Source organism: Nelumbo lutea, chromosome 8 (assembly GCF_056320005.1).
Source record: "Nelumbo lutea isolate HS-2025 chromosome 8, American lotus-T2T, whole genome shotgun sequence".
In the NCBI taxonomy this organism is placed as follows: Eukaryota; Viridiplantae; Streptophyta; class Magnoliopsida; order Proteales; family Nelumbonaceae; genus Nelumbo; species Nelumbo lutea.
In genome coordinates, this window is record NC_142691.1 from 2,925,058 (window position 1) to 2,944,122 (window position 19,065).

Sequence of the window (19,065 nt, forward strand, 5' to 3'; positions counted from 1 at the left end):
GTCGATTAACGTGAGACACCAACTTAACATTTTTTTTAAATTCAACTACTACAGTTACATGTTTAAAAATTAAAGTATTAATTTGACACTACCCCCAAAATTCATGATTCTAAGCGGAATTTCCCCCCAAAATTTATTGCCACGGGAGTCACGGACATTCTCTTCGAAATGAATAGGCAAAAAAACGTATGTTACTTACAGCAAACGTGCTTCTACCAAAGTGATCGGATCGGCTGCCCACCCATCGCGCCCCACAACCATTCCCACTAGAGATCAAATCAAACCCCACAACATACCACCGCACATCCCTCTTGTGTGGGGCTGATTTGAACTGTTCCCTCCGAGTTCCCAATGTACGGAGGTAATGGGTTGTGGGGCGCGCTATGTACGCAGCCAATCCCGTCCCCAACATTCGTACCTGCCTGTTCATTTCATATTTTCCTTCGACAGTCGATTCTATCTCCCCATCTCCCTCCGGACCCTCCCTCTCGCTGCGCAGCACTCTCGTCCCTCTCTCTCTCTCTCTCTCTCTCTCTCTCTCTGCACAGCACGAAGAGCAGGTAAGATCGATCACCTCTTTCTCTCTCTCTCTGAGATTTGTTTATTCTTCTTCTTCTTCCTCCTCCTCCTCCTCCTCTTCTTCTTCTTCTTCTTCACTTTTGATCTGTGTTTTTTGCCATTTTAGGGCATTAGTTGGTGAAGGGAGACAAACACAGTCGAGGTACATCCGACCTCACCCACCTTTAATCTCTTTACTTCTTTAGGGTTTTTTCTTCCATTGAAGATTAGAGGTGTCTGTTTTGGTAGATTTTGTTGTTTTGCCCTGTTTGTTCAGCTTGCCAAGCCAATTTGCCCTGTTTAAAAAATGGAACTTCGACTTGGTAACGAGCCCTGGTCAGTTTCTCGTAAACATTTACGTATACACAGTATTATTGCCTATCCGTTTTGTTGCAATCTGATATGAACCGTTTGGTCGCATGAATGCTGATTTGAAGTTTAAAGCTAAGTTAAAGTTGATTCATTTGAAAATGAACAACACATGGAGCCGTCTATCTGTTCTCTCAAATGAGCTTGTTCCAACACTATCCTTTTTAGTCTTATCACTCATTCTTTTCAACATCATCATCTCACTGCTTTTTTATCTTGACATTTTGCTTCTTGATTACTCTACACTCTGTTCTGACTTGAGTATGATTCGAGACTACACGTCATGCTTCTTATTTGGATATTGGGCCAAGTAGAACTAATCCACCTATGCATAGATTTCTTGGATCCTTATTCGTCATCTAAGTGCTGTCATGACCATATGGGGTCGGCTACATGGTTCCTACTTAGCCATATGAAAGACAATTTAGTGTTATAAGCATGTTTACATTATTCCCAAATCTAACTTATTTTTTTTTCCTGCTTAAGTTTATATAACCGATGTGATTGGATGTTGTTCCGAATTTGTGTGTTTAAAATAACTTAATTTTTCAATGTGCAGTTCAGGCATGGTTATTGCATTTGAATCTTACCACTGCATATGGCCTACTCTGCTTTTCTGAGCTTACTGTTTGGTGTACTGCATATGCTACTTTAGCAGTTATTGGGTCATTTCGGATCTTCAATTTTGTCCGCACACTGTTTTGAATTGATAAAGCAGTTTGGATTTCTGTAAGGGATAAGCAGACTGCACTCCACCCCAGAATTCTGAATTCCACTGCAGACCTACAACAATTTAAACTTTCAAACACCTCCACCTAAACACCAATACCCGCCTGTGTATTGACATCAATTCTGAGCTGGCACCTGCCCCAATTGTACGGTGGAGCTAAGATTTGTGGAGGTGGACTGAACAGTAAAACCCCCTTTTTATAATGGGTTATGCACAATTAGTTATTGGTCCTGCAGGCAGCGGAAAGGTGATTAGCTTATTTAAAAATCTGGAGTTATGTTATTATTTTGCCACTAATTGTTTTTACACTTCAGTTTATAGATTTAAAATCCATTTCTTCTTGCCATTTCTTATTCATATTCTTTAGGCCATTTTTGCATTCTGACTTAAATTTATTTCTTCTGGTGTTCTGTTTCATTTTCAACCAGTCAACTTACTGTTCTAGTTTGTATCAACACTGCGAAACCATTGGGCGCACTATCCATATTGTGAACCTAGATCCTGCAGCAGAAAGTTTTGACTATCCTGTGGCCATGGGTAGCTAGAATCTCAATAGTTTGTTACCAGAGCTTTTATTTTTATTTTTTTGCTGCTACTTCATCCTTTCTCTAATTTCAAAGAGCTAAAATCTCATGTGCTTGCAGATGTTAGGGAACTCATTTCTTTGGATGATGTTATGGAGGAGCTTGGATTGGGTCCGAATGGTGGCCTCATTTATTGTATGGAGTATCCTACCTTGTGTGTCCTTTTTTTTGTTCCTTTTCCTTTTTCATGGTTCAGTGTTTTTGCTTTTTCATTTTCTTCTTAATCTTTATGAAGGCTTTTGCTACTTGATTTTAGAATGGAAGTAACTTTATTGTAATCTACACATCATTCATGAGATGTTCTTGGTCAGCCCTAGTGCTTACATTCCCAAAATGTGTTATTGACGGTCACTATTTCTTAGTTCTTGCATTCACATCAGGGCAGGATGAAAATGATCCTCTTAAAGTATAATTTTGGGTAGAGTTACAGACACCACTTGCAAAAGTGATGCTGGACATATTGTATATATTCATTCTTTGATTCTTTATTAAAAATGAAGCATATAGTTACCCATAAAAAAAATCCTCTTCTTGAAATACTCTATCCCATCATATAGTCTTTGATAGGTAATATTTATTGGTTAATTGGAGTCCATGGGTTCAATTTGATTTGCCTTAAACAACTATTTCAAGACATCTTGAAGAAAGCTTGGATGACTGGTTGGCGGATGAATTGGAGAATTACCTAGATGATGATTATCTAGTTTTTGACTGCCCAGGTATTGTAGTTAATGTGGTTTGGTTATTCATTTTAACATGCGATAGAAGGCTGTCTGTGATAATAGAGTTCTTTTATGTTAGTATTATTGTTGCTGTTATCATTGTTATTATTATTATCTTTATTGTCTGATCTATTTTATTGCTTATCTATAATTGTTCGTTAGATAACTAGGTATGTATTTACAATTTTTGTTCTTTATGTTTTTTTTTGTATTATCATTCATGATATGTTTTTTTTTGTCATTTAGCTACCATAATCAACATCATGATATTTGTCACATTTTGGGGTTAGAAGCAATCTATCTGTGGGTGCTAATGATAGATATTTAATGATAAAATAAATACTCAGGGCTGTCATTGGGCTTGGTCATAGTCAAGTTGGGCCCCATGTTCCATGGATATGGCAAGGACACAACATGGATGATATGAACCTAGGACCTATTTGAAGTATCCTTCTAATGCAGCTTGGGCTTACCACTCACGACAAAGTTAGGCCTAAATCCATTGTAGGCCTGGGATGAGCTTAACAAGTTTGGCCTATCTTGGTTCAATAGATATTTAGAATGGTATTCCTGTTAGGTGTAAATAAGGTGGTGGTTAGGCTAGGGGGGTGGTCTCCTTGAAGGACATAGGAGGAACAAGAATCAGGAACCAACCGGGAGATTAGGGCAAAGGGAAGTGATGAGACATTCGAGTAGGGGATCTAATGACAGGGCTAATCAGTGGGTGAATGGATGAATTTCGTTATGAGAAGGATCTCTATTTATGGGGGAGATCTTGAAAGGAAGGAGCTAAAGGTGTTTGTTTTCTACTAGGAAAGGGAATATTGGATTTAAGGAGCATTGCTAGGGTTTCGCCACCTGTTCAAATGGGGATCTCTTTGAGGATTGACTTTCCTTTCACTCGAAGATCCTCATAACCCATGCGCCTCACTTAATCGATGTGGCGCCAATGACGTCACTGCTTGGCGGACAACGTCTTATTAGACCTACGTGGTGCTTTGTCACGCTTGTCACTTCGAAATTACACGCACAACTAATATCCAAGCCCGGTTCTTAACGAATCGGGATCCCTTAATGATTTGAGGCCAAACGCGTGTAAAACCTCATCGCAGGTTCAACTCGAGTCGGTTTTGGGCTTGTGTTAAGTGTAGGTTCATCGCAAGCGTGTGGTGGACCGCGGGTTCATCGCAGACCTGTGATGTACTATAAGTTCATCGTAGGGGAAAGATGAGCTGTAGGCTGATCGCAAGCGTCCATGTGGCATCAATCTAGTGTTTTCTGTGCTCTAAGAGACTGAGCGAGCACTATGTACCTACACCAGGCATAAGGTGGTCATATTTAAATTCTGCCAAAAAGTCTGGTTGCCCTGAAAATCCAAGATGGAGTGGTAAATAGCTGTAGGTTGTTCTCCATTCTTTGAACACTGGAAGGTTCTTCTCATTAACTTCCCACAACTCTTCTGCTTATTCTTGTATTTCTTTTTTGTTTTATTTTGTCCCTCCCTAATCCCAAGAAAAGGTTTTGTACTCTGTCCTTTAAGTTTCAACATAAATTGCACTGCTCCATGACCTTGGGACTTCCTACTCCAGTTATTGCTAGGTTCTCTAGCGCATTTTCTCACCTTAAAAACCTTTATCTTTTTTCAGCTTCTGAAGAGCAATTATCTCTGTTCCGACCGTTGAACCAACTTATATTCTATTCTCATTTGTATAACTATGATTGTTTTTAAAGGTGACATAAAGAAAAAGCTTTATTGATCTTAAGAAAGATTACAAAATATCCTTGAAGAGATGAGATGGCACCTCATACAAAAAAGATGCAAAAACACCACTAAGATATTTTGTTTTTCCTTTTCTCCTTTTTATTTATTTACCAAAAATATGTTTTGGTTTGGCTAGGGCTGCAAACAATATAAAAGATGACTTGGCTAAAAGGGGGCTACAAGGGACAATTTATTTTGGGGGTTGGTAAATCAAGGGTGGTCCATTAAGTTGTAATTTTAGAAGTGGCTAGCTGAGGCTATACACCAATTTAAGTCTATGAGAGGTTCTTTGGACCATCCTTGGGTCATTGGTTGTGACTTTAATGTAACTCTTTTGGTGGAAGAGAAGAACACAAGGAGTGGAAGAACGAGGCAGATGAGGCTGTTTGCAGACTTTATAAATAACATGGAACTTATGGATATACCTATTCAAAGTAACAAATTCACCCGGACCAATAATCAAGAAAATCCTTGTGTGGTTGGACAGATTCTTGGTTTCTTCAAACTGGGATATCTTTCCTGATTTTAGACAGATTACTCTTCCCAGACCTGTTTCCGACCACTGTCCTATCCAACTAATATGTGGTCACCGTGAGAAAATTAGAGCTCCTTTCAAATTTGAAAATGCTTGGCATGAGGATGAAAAGCTGATTCCTTTAATGAATTCTGTATGGAATGATATTCAGGTGGAGGGATCAAGTTCCTTTATTTTGGCAAAAAACTGGGTGCTATTAAAAGGTAAAAAGATCTGGAATTTGGAGAAAAAGTTAAATTTGGGCATTGAAAAGAAAGCTCTATTGGGTATCGTTGAAGAGATTGATAGAGCTAAAGAGATGGGTCCAATTTCTGATGAGTTGAGGCTGAAAAGATCCCAAGCAAAAAACAGTTTTGATGAATTGGTTGTGAAGGAGGAAATTAAGTGGAGACAAAGAGCTAAAATCACTTGGTTAAAGGAGGGTGACAAAAACACACATTTCTTTCACAAAATGGCAAATGTCCGTGCTAGAATTTCTTCTATTAGCAAGGTGGTGTGGGAAGATAAGAGCGGGGACTAATGGGCAGAGATTAAATCATTTGCAACTTCTTTTTATAAGAAGCTCTATAAGGAGAGTTGGAGGTTTAGACCCTTCCCTACATACCTCCCATTTAGGCAGCTGGATGAAGTTCAAAAAGCTTGGCTTGAGACACCTTTTTCTGAAGAGGAAGTTTGTGCAACAATTAAGAATTTAGAAGGAGATAAATTACTTGGGCCAGATGTTCTCACAAGCAAACCTTTTCTACCTAAGGTGCTGGAATTTTGTGAAAGAAGATTTGATGAAAGTGTTCCAGGCATTTCATTCAAATGCCTCGTTGCAAAGAAGCTTGAATGCCACATTTATCACTCTCATTCCAAAAATTGAAGGGGCTGTAAATATTAAGGATTTTAGGCCAATTGGTCTTCTGCACAGTTTTTACAAAATCTTGGCTAAAGTCTTGGCAGAAAGAATGAAAGGAGTGTTAGGTAGTGTAATCTCCAATAACAAAGTGCATTTGTTCCTGGGAGGCAGATGGTGGTCTCAATTCTAATTGCTAATGAACTAATTGATTCTAGAAGAAGAGAGGGAATTCCGGGTGTGATTTGTAAACTTGATATTGAGAAAGCATATGACTTCATCAACTGGAATTGTCTGGATCATGTGTTGGACATAATGAACTTTGGATAGAAATGGAGAAATTGGATCAGAGTTTGTATTAAGACACCAAAATTCTCAATCCTAATTAATGGTCAATCCACGGGTTTCTTTGGTAGCTCCAGGGGTTTGAGGCAGGGAGATCCTTTGTCCCCTTTGTTGTTCATCTGTGTCATGGAAACTCACACTCTTTTTAGTAAAAAGGCTGCAGAATTTGGTTTATGGAATGGGTTTGCAATCTCCCATGGAAAGGAAAGGGTAAATATCCTGCAATTTGCAGATGATACCTTATGTTTTTGATGCCTCTGTGCCTCCATTGGAATTAGTGCTTGGGATTCTGAGTTGGTTTGAAGTGGTGTCTGGTCTTAAAGTTAATTTGAATAAAAGCTAGATCATTCCAGTGGGCCATGTTTCAAACTTGGAAGAATGTGCAAATGTGATGGCTTGTCAAATTGATTCCCTCGCGGTTAAATATTTAGGACTGCCTCTCGGGGCTAAATTTTCTTCGTCTTCAGTTTGGTGCTCAATTATTGAGAGAATGGAGAAGAAACTGGCCTCGTGGAAGGTAAAATATCTATCGTTTGGGGGTAGGGTTACCTTGATTAAGAGTACTCTCTCCAACCTGCCTACTTATTTCCTGTTTCTTTTCCCCATCCCAAACAAAATTGCAAATAGATTGGAGCAACTCCAAAGGGATTTCTTGTGGAGGGGTTGGGGGGATGAAAAGAAGAGTCTCATTGTGTAGAGAACACTGATGTGAGCCCCACTATGTAGTATGGCAGTAGACCCTAGAGGCAATCTTTATTTTTTCATATGCTGGTGGGTTTCTAGTGTGTCATTTCGGGTAGCAATAGTAGGATGCATTCACTAGATAATTTGTTTTTTTTTTTTTTTTTTTTGTAATAGCATGTCAGTGTTTTATTAGAGGATCGCAAGTGTTGTGACTATGTAAACACATCAAAACCTTGAGATTTGGTTGATAGCATGTCGTGTTTTATTGGAGGGTTAGAAGAAAGTGTTGTAACAGTAGAAGATCAAGACTGTAATCAGTCTTGAATCCTAATAGGTTTTAGGTTTACAAAATAGAAGAAAAGTGAGAGAAGGAAGAGAGAATAGAAGAGAAACAGGAGAACACAAGTGGTTGAAAGGAGGAACAGATTCTAACAGATCTGCCGCCGCCACTTTCTTATTATTTATAGATAATGTTTAGTACACAATGGAAAGGACACATCTGTCCTTAGTACTTACATAATAAATAAAGTAAATAAATGCTGAAATAAATAACTGAATTAACAAACTGACACTACTATAACTGAAACAAATAACTACACATGCTGTCCTACGAACACAGTGGGGACCACTGCAGTGGGGCCCACACCAGTGTTCTCTACACTCCCCCTCAAGTTGGGAGTAGATATCTATCATTCCCAACTTGCATAGGTCTGTCTCTAACTTCTTCCTTGGTACAACCTTGGTGAGGATATCCGCGAGCTGCATATTAGATGTGATGTACGGAAGACACACTTCTTGTGATGTGTTCCTTTCTCGCACAAAATGCCGATCAACTTCGATATGTTTAGTTCTGTCATGCTGCACTAGGTTTTGGGATATATTAATAGCTGCCTGATTATCACAATACAACATTAAGGGCTTTTCATAGTCAATACCCAACTCTTCCAGTAGTGACCTCAGCCATAAGATTTCAGCCACTCCATTAGCTGTTGACCTGTATTCCGCTTCAATACTGGAGCGGGAAACAACACTCTGCTTCTTACTTCTTCAAGAGACAAGGTTACCCCCCACAAGGGCACAATATCCAGAGGTAGACCTTCTGTCATCAACACTCCAAGCCCAATCGACATTTGTATAGACTTCCACCCTCATGTGATTATTGTTCTTGAGCAGTATACCTCTACCCGGGCATCTCTTCAAGTATGCTAATATTCTCTCTGCTGCAAGAAGATGAGAAGTTCTAGGGGAGTGCATGTACTGGCTAACAACACTAATTGCATAGCTGATATCCAGCCGAGTGAGGCAGAGATATAGGAGCTTTCCAACCAACCGTTGGAACATAACTTTGTCTTCAAGAGGCTCCCTGCCCTCTACACTAATCTTGTGATTTTGTTCGATGGGTGTATCAGCCGGCTTAACCCCAAACTTTTCAGTTTCCGCCAACAGATCTAGAACATATTTTCTCTGAGAGATAAAAATCCCCTGCTTGGATCTAGCAACCTCAATACTCAAAAAGTACCGTAGTGCACCAAGATCTTTCACCTCAAACTCTTGATGAAGGAGCTGTTTGAGGGACTCAATCTCATGATTGTCATTTCCTATCACCACAATATCATCAACATATACTACAAGTAGTGTCAGAGAGGACTCCACCCTCTTGATGAATAGTGTATGATTTGACTGGGCCTATACATAATCAAACTTTCCAAGGGCTAATCTGAACCTATCAAACCAGGTTCTAGGTGACTGGTTCAAACCATACAATGCCTTGTTTAGTCGGCAAACCTTCTTACCTGTCTCTGTATCATAGAATCCAGGAGGCAACTGCATGTAAACTTCTTCCTGTAAGTCTCCATTTAGAAAGGCATTTTTAACATCCATCTAAAACAGGGGCCAAGAATGATTTGCTGCAAGGGATAATAGAACTCAGATAGTGGTCATCTTGGCTACTGGGGCAAAGGTCTCCAAGTAGTCTATACCATAAGTCTGAATGAACCCCTTTGCAACCAGCCGGGCTTTGTACCTTTCAATAGAGCCATCAGCATTATGCTTCACAGTGAACACCCATCTGCATCTCACCGGTTTCTTTCCTTTTGGTGGGTCAACCAGTGCCCAAGTATTATTCTTCAACAGCGCATCCTTTTCGACTTGCATTGCATCTTTCCATTCTGGAATTGATAAGGCTTCTTGCACTGTTCTTGGAATAGGGACATCGACAATGGAAGTGAGATAGGACTGGTAAGATGGAGACAGACGATCATAGGATAAGAACTGTGAGATGCTGTGAGCTGTAGAAGTGGTGCAATGTCGTTTCCCTTTGCGAATGGCAATAAGGAGATCAAGGTCATCCACAAGAGAGGAAGTGGCAACAGTGAGAGGTATCTCATCTGGATCTGGAGCCGCAGAAGGAACTGGAGCTGGCCGAGACTGCCAATGACTAGAATCAACCTGCCTGCATCGCCTGTGATAGACTCTCAACTCCGGCTCCCTCTGACCACTCTCACTACTACAACCTTCATCATCCAGTGGAATAGGTAAAGGAACAACCCCACTCAAAACAACCCCACTACTACCAGCCCCACTTCCACTCTCACTGCTCTCCCCCTGAGGAGAAACCCTAGGATAATAGGGTGTCTCCTCAAAGAAGGTGACATCCATGGAGACAAACCGTTTCCCTGAAACCGGATCATAGCAGCAATAACCCTTTTGAGTTTGTGCATAACCAAGGAAAATGCATTTGGAAGCCTTAGGTTCAAACTTGGAATGATGAGGCCCGAGAAGCTGAACGAAATAGGTACAACCAAAGGTTTTAAGGGGGACAATGAACAACTCCTCGTCTGGGTATAGAAGGGAAAAGGGGGTTCTCATATCAAGAACCCGGGAAGGAACTCGATTAATGAGATAAACTGCCGTGAGGATAGCATCACCCCAGAAGCGAATAGGTACATTGGAGGTAAACATAAGGCTTCTAGCCACCTCCGAGATATGCCTATTCTTCCTTTCAGCAACGCCGTTCTGCTGTGGTGTATAAGGGCAAGTGCTTTGGTGAATAACTCCATGGCTAAGAAGGTAGGAGGTCAATGGCTGAGCAAAGTATTCCTTTGCATTATCAGATCTAAGGACTTTGATTTTGGTCCCAAACTGAGTGAGAACCATTTGATGGAAGTTTTGGGTCAGAGCAGGAACCTGATCCCGAGAACGCATAAGATAGACCCAAGAAAAACGGGTATGGTCATCAACAAATAGTAGCAAATATTTGTACCCCTATCAAAGAGATATGATATGGCCCCCAAACATCGGTATGCACAATATCAAAAGAGGAATTACTCCTTTTATTACTTAAAGACTAAGAGGTTCTACAATGTTTGGCAAACTTCACAACTCTCACACCTCAACTTTGATAACTCAACAGACTCAAATAAAGCAGGAAACAGACTTTTCAAAGACTTAAAAGACAAATGACCTAATCGGTTATGCCAAAGCATAACCGAACTCACAGACTGGGAAACAAAAGACTTCTTATCCACTGACTCCTCCCGACGAGAACTCTCTCCAAGCAGATAGATCCCATTCGTCTCACGGCCAATCCCAATCACCTTCCTTGTCTCCAAATCCTGAAAAACACATCGGTCAGGGAAAAATGTTACTGAACAGTTCATGTGTTTGGTAATACTACTAACTGAAAGCAGGTTAGTATCAAGCTTAGGAACATGCAAGGCAGAAAATAAAGAGATAGTATCCGATAGCTTGATGTCCCCCTTGCCCGAAATGGGAACAAGAGAGCCATCAACAATGGGCACTCTATCTCGGCCAGAGGACAAGTGATAAGAAGTGAACAAAGATGGCAAACTAGTCATATGGTCAGAGGCACCTGAATCTATTACCCAACAGTGGTCAGTATTACCTGGAGCTAAGGCGTGGTAAGCTGAGGCTCGAGTACCTGAATGTGCAAATGCAGATGTGGCAGGAGCTGATGGTGACTTAGATGGCTGAGCTGAACTCCCAACCTCCTTTTCCAACTGTATGAGGGCAGCCCGAACAACAGGGATGTGCCTGATGAGGATGCTGAATCAGTGTTCACGATCACATGAGCATTGCCCTTCTTATTTCTTAGTTTTGCTGGGACCAAGTGAGGATGTAGCTTCCAACAAGTATCTTTTGTGTGCTTGGGTTTCTTGCAATGTTCACATACCAGATCCCGTTTATCTTCCTTCTTCCGGTCCCTTTCATGCGTCACTCCCTGGCTTAGTTTTAATAGCTGTCAAGGCTGGGAAAGAGGGCTGAGGCTGCATTATAACTTTCCTCCTGGTCTCTTCACTATGCACCAGAGAGTATGCTTGAGAAAGGGTCACACTATCTCTTGTCAATATCTGTTGTCGCACAATGTCATAATCTGAATTCAAACCAGTCAGAAACTCAAATACCCTATTCGTCTCGACTTGCTTTCTGTGAGTCTGTGCATCTTTGGGACTCTTCCACTCAAGGGTCTCTAGATGGTCAATCTCATGCCACAAGGATTACAAGGTAGAGAAGTAGACAAAAACTTGCTTCTCTCCTTATTTAAGGCTGTTCACTTCACACTTCAGTTCATAGGCTCTGGCAATATTAAGGGGTTGGGAATAGGTTTCTTTCACAACATCCCATATCTCTTTGGCTGTCTTTGCCCACAAGAAATTTCGGCTGATATGTGGCTGCGTAGAATTACACAGCCATGCCATAACCAAATAGTTCTCTTGAACCCACTTGGTGTATGTCGGGTCCTCCTTGGAAGGTTCTTTCACATCTCCCAAGAGGTAACCCAGTTTTTCCCTTCCTCCAATAGCCATCATGGCTGATTGAGCCCACTCCAAGTAATTTGACCCATCAAATCTCGTAGTTGTAATCTGAAACCCGGTTTCAGATACACCACAAAAACTGTTGTTTCCAAAACTACTTTCTCCCTGACCCTTAAACTCCATCTTTGATCAAGAATCAATGGCTACAAACTGTTAGAGCCACTATACTAGAAAATAGAGTAAAACAAGCAGGTCTGAAATCTGATATGAAACCAACACAAAACTGATATGAAATCTGATCTGATCCGAAATCTGATATGAAAACAACCCAAATCTGATCTGAAATCAATCGGCATGCACAGTACCAGGCAGCCTGTCAATCTGAGATGCTATTTTTTGAAATCACTACTGTGGGGCCCACTGCTGCGAGAGCAAAATTAGGGTTTCAACTGTAGGTCTGAAATAAGTGCGCAGCTGCACTCTCCAAGCAGTTCGCACAAGTGGAACTTGTCGTAGGGCAATATGAAACCCTAAAACTGATCACCTCTGAGGAGGGGGGGTGGGTTCAGCAAGTCAAACCCTAGAAACAAACTTGAACACAGTTCGGCCCCTCCTTCTAGACAGGTCCAACATATCTCGACTGATTGCAGTCTCTGAAACTCAATAGAAAACTTACTTATGTACTTCGGTTTACTGCCTTCTAGGGTTACCTGAACCCTAACCTTCGCTGCTTCTTCCTGATTACCAACTCTCTGCAAGTCGTGGCAAGTCTTCAACTGTTGTGAACCTCTCCTGTTAATCTCCAAGATTCAGCCACCGAATACTTCTTCAAAGCTTCCAGCCCTAGCTAGTCCTCATGTGGTCGGCTGGACTAGACACACATGAGAAGCCCTAGATAGGCTCTGATACCAAGTAGAAGATCAAGACTGTAATCAGTCTTGAATCCTAGTAGGTTTTAGGTTTACAAAATAGAAGAAAAGTGAGAGAAAGAAGAGAGAATAGAAGAGAAACTGGAGAACACAAGTGGTTGAAAGGAGGAACAGATTCTAACAGATCTGCTGCCGCCACTTTCTTATTATTTATAGGTTATGTTTAGTACACAATGGAAAGGACACATCTGCCCTTAGTATTTACATAATAAATAAAGTAAATAAAAGCTGAAATAAATAACAACTGAATTAACAAACTGACTCAAAGTGACACTACTATAACTGAAACAAATAACTACACATGCTGTCCTACGAACACAGTGGGGCCCACATCAGTGTTCTCTACACATTGTAAAGTGGGATCAAGTATGTCTCCCTAAGGAAGCTGGTGGGTTGGGAATAAGAAAGCTGAAGAAATTTAATTCTGCCCTTCTTAGCAAGTGGTTATGGAGATTTGCTTCTGAGAGGAATGCATGGTGGAGAAGCCTTATTGCATCCAAGTATGGTGTGGAGTGGGGTGATTGGAGATCTAAGGAGCCTAATCTCAATGGGGGAAGATCCCTCTGGGCAGGTATCTTGAAGAGCACTCAATTCTTTCTGGATGGAATCAGATTTAAAGCTGGTAAGGGGGATAGAATCAAATTTTGGAAGGATCCCTGGTGTTTAGCGGGTCCACTGGCTGATGTTTTTCCCCTTCTTTTCCAAATTTCTGTGAATGAAGATTCTTCAGTTGCCGAAAATTTTAGCATTTCTGGTGATTATATCTTTTGGACTCCTCTTTGTAGGAGAAATTTGTTTGACGAGGAGGTGGAAGAGTATGGAGAGTTGTTGGGGCTGCTCCAAAATCAGATGATTGATTCGAACTCAGAGGATGAATGGGTTTGGAAGTGGAATGCAGATGGTAGCTTTTCAGTCAAATCCCTATTTCTGAAGTTGTGCGGTTCAGGTCATGAGAACTTCCCTGTTAGACAGATTTGGAATCCAACTATTCCCTCCAAGATCAATTTTCTGGTCTGGACTTTGGCCCTTGATAAATGTCTGACTAAGACTAGTGTGGAAAGAGTGCAGAAACTACAGAGCACTTGTGCATCCACTGCCCGGTATCTTCATTGATCTGGGGGCATTTTCTAAAGGTTTTGGAGATTAGCTGGACCATGCCAAAATCTGTGAAGGAGCTGCTGATGTGTTGGAGAGTTGAGGGGTCTCAGCAAGAAAGGAAAGATTGTTTGGAGTTCCATCCCGACAGCTGTGTTTTGGTCCATTTGGACTGAAAGGAATAACAGAATCTTCTGTGGTAAACTTAAAAGCCCGGATGAAATTGTGCAGAGAGCCATGGGGAAGCTTTGCTCCTGGGCGTTGGTGAATGAGGAATTTAAGAACCAGAATGTACCCTTTTTGTTTCGTTCCAAGTCTTGGATGAGCTTAATTTGCATTGTGCCCAGGCAGATCTAGTGGTCTGTGTCTTGTTGTATCTCTCTTCATTAAGATGATTAAGTACTTTACCGTTTTCCAAAAAAAATGTATACATCTCTTTGATATTAATAAAATATTCTGTTTGTTGCTGATAAAAATACCATTAAGGACAGCAAAACAATACAAGTTCAAAAAGGTTTGTTTATATGCATATATTTGTAAATAAGATGTGCTCTTTAGAGAGGAAATAAGTGTCACTAATCTATACGTTTTCTTGGTTGTTTATTTGAATAATGTATAGGCCAGATAGAACTCTTTTCTCATGTCCCAGTGCTTCGGAATTTTGTGGACCATTTGAAGCGCAAGAATTTCAATATCTGTGCTGTATACTTGCTTGATTCACAGGTTTGTAGTAGTTTCTTTGGTGATGTTTCGTCATTTTTATACCTGGTAATGTTTATATTCTTATTCAATCTTCAAAGTTTGACTGCTACTGCACTGTATGCTTGATAGATCTAAAACTTGTTTTTTCTTTTTCTTTTTTTATGTCAGTTTATTACAGATGTAACCAAATTTATAAGTGGTTGCATGGCATCTCTTTCTGCAATGGTTCAACTTGAATTACCCCATGTCAATATTCTCTCCAAAATGGACCTTGTGACAAACAAAAGGGATATTGAAGAGTGAGCCATTTTTAAAATGTCCACTGCAATTTCCTCTATCAACTTGTATATACATTTCTCCCCTTCTAATCATTCTTTTTATTGTTTACTTTTTGCAGCTATTTAAATCCAGAGCCACGGGTTTTGTTATCAGAGTTGAATCAGTACATGGCACCCCAGTTTGAAAAGCTCAATAAAGCTTTAATTGAACTGGTAAGAAAGTTGAAGGCAATGACCCCCTCTCTTATCTAATCCTATTTCTTTCTTTCCTGCATCTGTGGAATGAGTTTATGGAAAAATCAAACAAAGCTTTGATTGAGTTAGTGAGTTATGAAGAAATTCAATCATCCTATGTTCTGTCTTTGTAGTAAGACTATAAAATCTTCAGATGTTAAAAATATCCGCAATAGAATCTTTTCTTTTTTCATCACAGTTTTTGTTTTAATTGAGAGAAAATAGCATTGCACTGAAGATTCATAGACAGAAGGTTAGATTTTTACCAAGGCACACTACTGGTTTTCTTGCAAGTTCGAGGTGCTGTCTCTTTCAACCTTACTGGTAATAAAATTGGGGTTTTCTTCCACTATGCATGGTATCTGAAAGCTATTCAATTAGGTGCCTTTATTTGCCCTTCCTCATGGAGGATTTCATGGTGTGCCTACGGAGTGTTCTAGAATGCCTTGAGGCCAGCTTCTAGGCAGGCTAAGGGAAAATGCCCTGACATTCAACCATGAGGCCCATGTTTGAGATTGCAACTTCGGATGCCTCACGGCTTATGTTAAGATTGTGTTCTACATCCTGTAAATAAAGTAGGGTTCCCATCACAAGGCTGAGTTAGATATCACTATCAAGTTTTCTATGTATGGTGCATGTGCCTACTTGTTTAGATTTTTTTGGTAAAGCGTCTATTTATTTAGATTGATGCCTAATTATTTTTTACTTTTATGTTGCACTTTATTAGGTGGACGAATATAGCATGGTCAGCTTCTTGCCTCTTGACTTGAGAAAGGAGAGCAGGTACTTTCTTATCTGTCTACCTGTGTCTGTTTGGAGAGGTTATTTACCCAAAACTGGACTGTTCTAAAAAGGATGTTGGGAGGGTGGACTAGATATTGGCCTAACGTCCTGCATCTTGACTTTAATCTTGTGTTATCATGCTTGTTAGCTTGATTTTAGTTGAGCCAAATAATGGTAAAATGAGACCATGACATCCTTTTTGGGCCCTTTATTTTTACTTGTTCTCAAATTTTGTGGTAGTTTCTTTATTCTTTTCCTTCTTATAGTAGTATTGAAAGATAATTATGGTCACCATCTTTGGTGGGGGTGGGGGGGGGCTATCACCATTTTGAACTATTGAAATTGGGGTGACATCTTCTAAGAGTAGTTGGAACAACCTAAAGAGTACATTATTTTCTTGTTTTTGACTTCTTGGGTTTCTGGGCCTTGCAAGGGAGAAAATAGGGATGAAAAGAAGAGTTGCATTAGTCTTTAAAGTTGTCAACAATTGGTTCAGTTTGACTTATTATATTTTGGTAGGATCATCATGTGAATTACCCCATTAAGAACTCTCTCTTTGATGTGTTTTTAAGAGTAATGATATTGTTCTTGAATTGGGTACAAGTGCATCATACACTCATATCTGGATCACACAAAATGACAGATGAGGAGCTTACTTGATATATTCCAGATAAATGGTATATGATGCACTTGCATATGGTACAAATAAAAAGAAAAGGAAAAAAGGGTAACTCATTTGTATTGTTACAAACATATAGTTATCAGTGGACTTTATTTATACCACTTGTTTGTTATAATTGTTTCAGAAGAGCACCTTGTTGAGTTGTGCTAATGTTTATCTTTGTAACCATACAGTATACAGTATGTATTGTCCCAGATTGACAACTGCATTCAGTATGGAGAAGATGCGGATGTCAAAGTTAAGGATTATGATCCGGAGGATGAAGATGATTAAATTACAGTTATAGGGGGCCCTTTATTGCTTGAAAACCTTAATTGGCATTGTAAGTACTGTGGCAGCATGGTATACGAAGAGTTGGTTTTTGAGAAACAAAATACTTGTTTCCTTTTGTTTAAACCTTATCATAGTAATATAGTAGTACAATTACTTATTTTGCTTGGCAATTACTGGAGAATAGGTGGAGATTTTTGCATAGGCTCCATTTGGAAAGACTACAAATACAAATATGTAGAGTGTAAAACCTTATAAACGATATTTCTAAACCTTGTATTTGTACTGTACACATTTGTATTTGCACTCTTCCCAAACTAAGCTATAAATAACAAATTATGGTTTCAAAATCACATCAGTTTTTGTGACATTTTCTGTGCAGTCCCACAATTAAAATCAGAGCAATGCGCTTCTATTGAGTACAGAGGACATGCTTCTTTTTTTCCCCTTTGTAAACGCTGTAGGCAGTTTGACTTTATCGTATTTAAAAAAACATTTAATTGGGTATAATTAACGTGAAATGGTACACCACGTTTTGCATTGGATTATATGCATGGGTTGTTGGGAATTTAGGAAAAAACTCGAGCAGTTTAGCTCCGTCGGAAATGGGTCCTCTTTTTAAATACTAAAAAATTGACTATTTCAGCTACAAAACTCGTATGGTTCATGTGCAAAACTTAAAAACAAATTGGATCATGCCTTCACTTTCAATAAAACTGGGGCCTTATTTTTAGAAATGAATATATGGACCCACCAATGGAACATGACCTAAGATAATTAGCTTCCTTTCAAAGTTCTAAAACGACTAATATAGTCAGCCTCCTATCAAAGTTCTCATTTAATTACAAAAAATAAATAAATCATTAAAATTCTAAAACGGGTATGGTAGATTTTTGATAAAACAAATGTATTACCATGTGCATACAAAAAAAAAAGAAAAAAAAAACTATATGATGCCGCTTATACATAAGACAACCTCACAATCATATGGAAATTTTAATCCATTTATTTTCCTCTCTTCATCCCTTTCTTTCCTCTTTCTTCCTGAGGGTGTCATTCAAGAATTATGTATTTATGTATATATGCTGTATGCAAACCTAGTGGATTGAATAGATAGCAGTAGTCAGACTTGAGCCAATTAATAAAATAGATCATATTTTATAATCCAAGATGCCATTATTGTAGTTAATCAAATGCATGGATACAATTATGGATCGAATTCAAGTTCAAATCTGATCCATTTGCAGCCATATTTTCTATGGTAGAAGCCTATCTCTATGTTTTCAACCTGTCATTTGACCTGGCTGGTCAAAGGCAGTAACCTGGTCAAAATAACCAATTCAGTTTTTTTTTTTTTTGTTAGAAAACTAAGAAATGATAACAGAAAACAGAAAAAAACAGATTAAGAAAAAGAGGAAAAAACTGCAGAATCTCCTGCTAGAGGCCCTATCAGCCAATTCAGGGGAGAGTTCCAAGAACCTTAAGGCTATGTTTGGTTTGAAGGAAAATACAGGGAAAGGAAGGGAAAGGTGGGGAAACCTTTACAAACATTGTATAGGTTTCTCTGTCTTTCCCTTCCTTTCCCTACCTTTTCCTTCAAACCAAACATAGCCTAAACTCCACCCTTTTTCCTTTGGAAGCAAGAATATGAGCGGACTTGTTAGCAGTAGTCCTGTTAATCCAGATGAACCTGCAATTCAAACCTGCTATGTTATAAATATCTAATAATAGAGGCCAAGTCTCTGGAGGGCTTTCAAAAGATCTCTGATTTAGGATAGATACTAGAGTCCTGGAGTCACAGTAAATCAACAGGTTTGAGAAACCTCTGCTGGTGGCCCACGGTTTGCGGTTAAAAGAGAACCGGAATCATCTTGTACTATAAAACCAAAACCACTTGAACCATCCTTTGAAAATCCACCATCTGTAAAAGCTGTACAAAACGGACCCAAAAAAATTTGTTGGATTTCACTCTTGCTTTGGTTTGCTTTAGGAATTGGAGAGTCTTCCGATTCTTTCTGGGAAGCTTTCTGAACTTCCGGCATCAACCTGTTAGCAGATAATGGTGTGAGAGAAGCATTGGGGATAATTCCATAAAAGACAAAATCATTTCTAGCCTTCCACACCATCCATAACAAAATAGCTGAGAACTCCAAACCAGTCCTAATAAAATTAGAAATAGCATCTAACCGG

The 19,065-nt window shown here is 39.5% G+C and overlaps 1 protein-coding gene across 3 annotated transcripts; it reads left to right on the top strand.

Annotated features, from left to right (window-relative positions):
* Window positions 1-111: 111 nt before the first annotated feature.
* Window positions 112-17,048, top strand: LOC148842194 (P-loop containing nucleoside triphosphate hydrolases superfamily protein). 3 transcript variants are annotated; one of them, XM_088957500.1, is made up of 11 exons: window positions 112-560; window positions 686-721; window positions 1,487-1,904; window positions 2,086-2,194; window positions 2,302-2,383; window positions 2,875-2,960; window positions 14,546-14,649; window positions 14,797-14,927; window positions 15,026-15,119; window positions 15,868-15,923; window positions 16,779-17,048. In XM_088957500.1, the coding sequence occupies exons 3-11, from the start codon at window positions 1,860-1,862 to the stop codon at window positions 16,876-16,878; spliced, it is 807 nt and encodes a 268-aa protein (XP_088813626.1). In that variant the 5' UTR covers window positions 112-560; window positions 686-721; window positions 1,487-1,859; the 3' UTR covers window positions 16,879-17,048. The 3 variants fall into 3 exon arrangements, with proteins under 3 accessions (XP_088813626.1, XP_088813627.1, XP_088813628.1); XM_088957501.1 differs by having other exon boundaries at window positions 356-560; window positions 1,492-1,904; XM_088957502.1 differs by lacking the exons at window positions 112-560; window positions 686-721 and adding an exon at window positions 813-894 and having other exon boundaries at window positions 1,492-1,904.
* Window positions 17,049-19,065: the final 2,017 nt, after the last annotated feature.

Excerpts from the sequence above, each read along its gene's own strand:
- LOC148842194 (XM_088957500.1), top strand. The coding sequence starts at position 1,860 with ATGGGTTATGCACAATTAGTTATTGGTCCTGCAGGCAGCGGAAAG. Across the intron at positions 1,905-2,085 it reads GTCCTGCAGGCAGCGGAAAG|TCAACTTACTGTTCTAGTTT; the intron begins GTGATTAGCTTA and ends ATTTTCAACCAG. Across the intron at positions 2,195-2,301 it reads TGACTATCCTGTGGCCATGG|ATGTTAGGGAACTCATTTCT; the intron begins GTAGCTAGAATC and ends ATGTGCTTGCAG.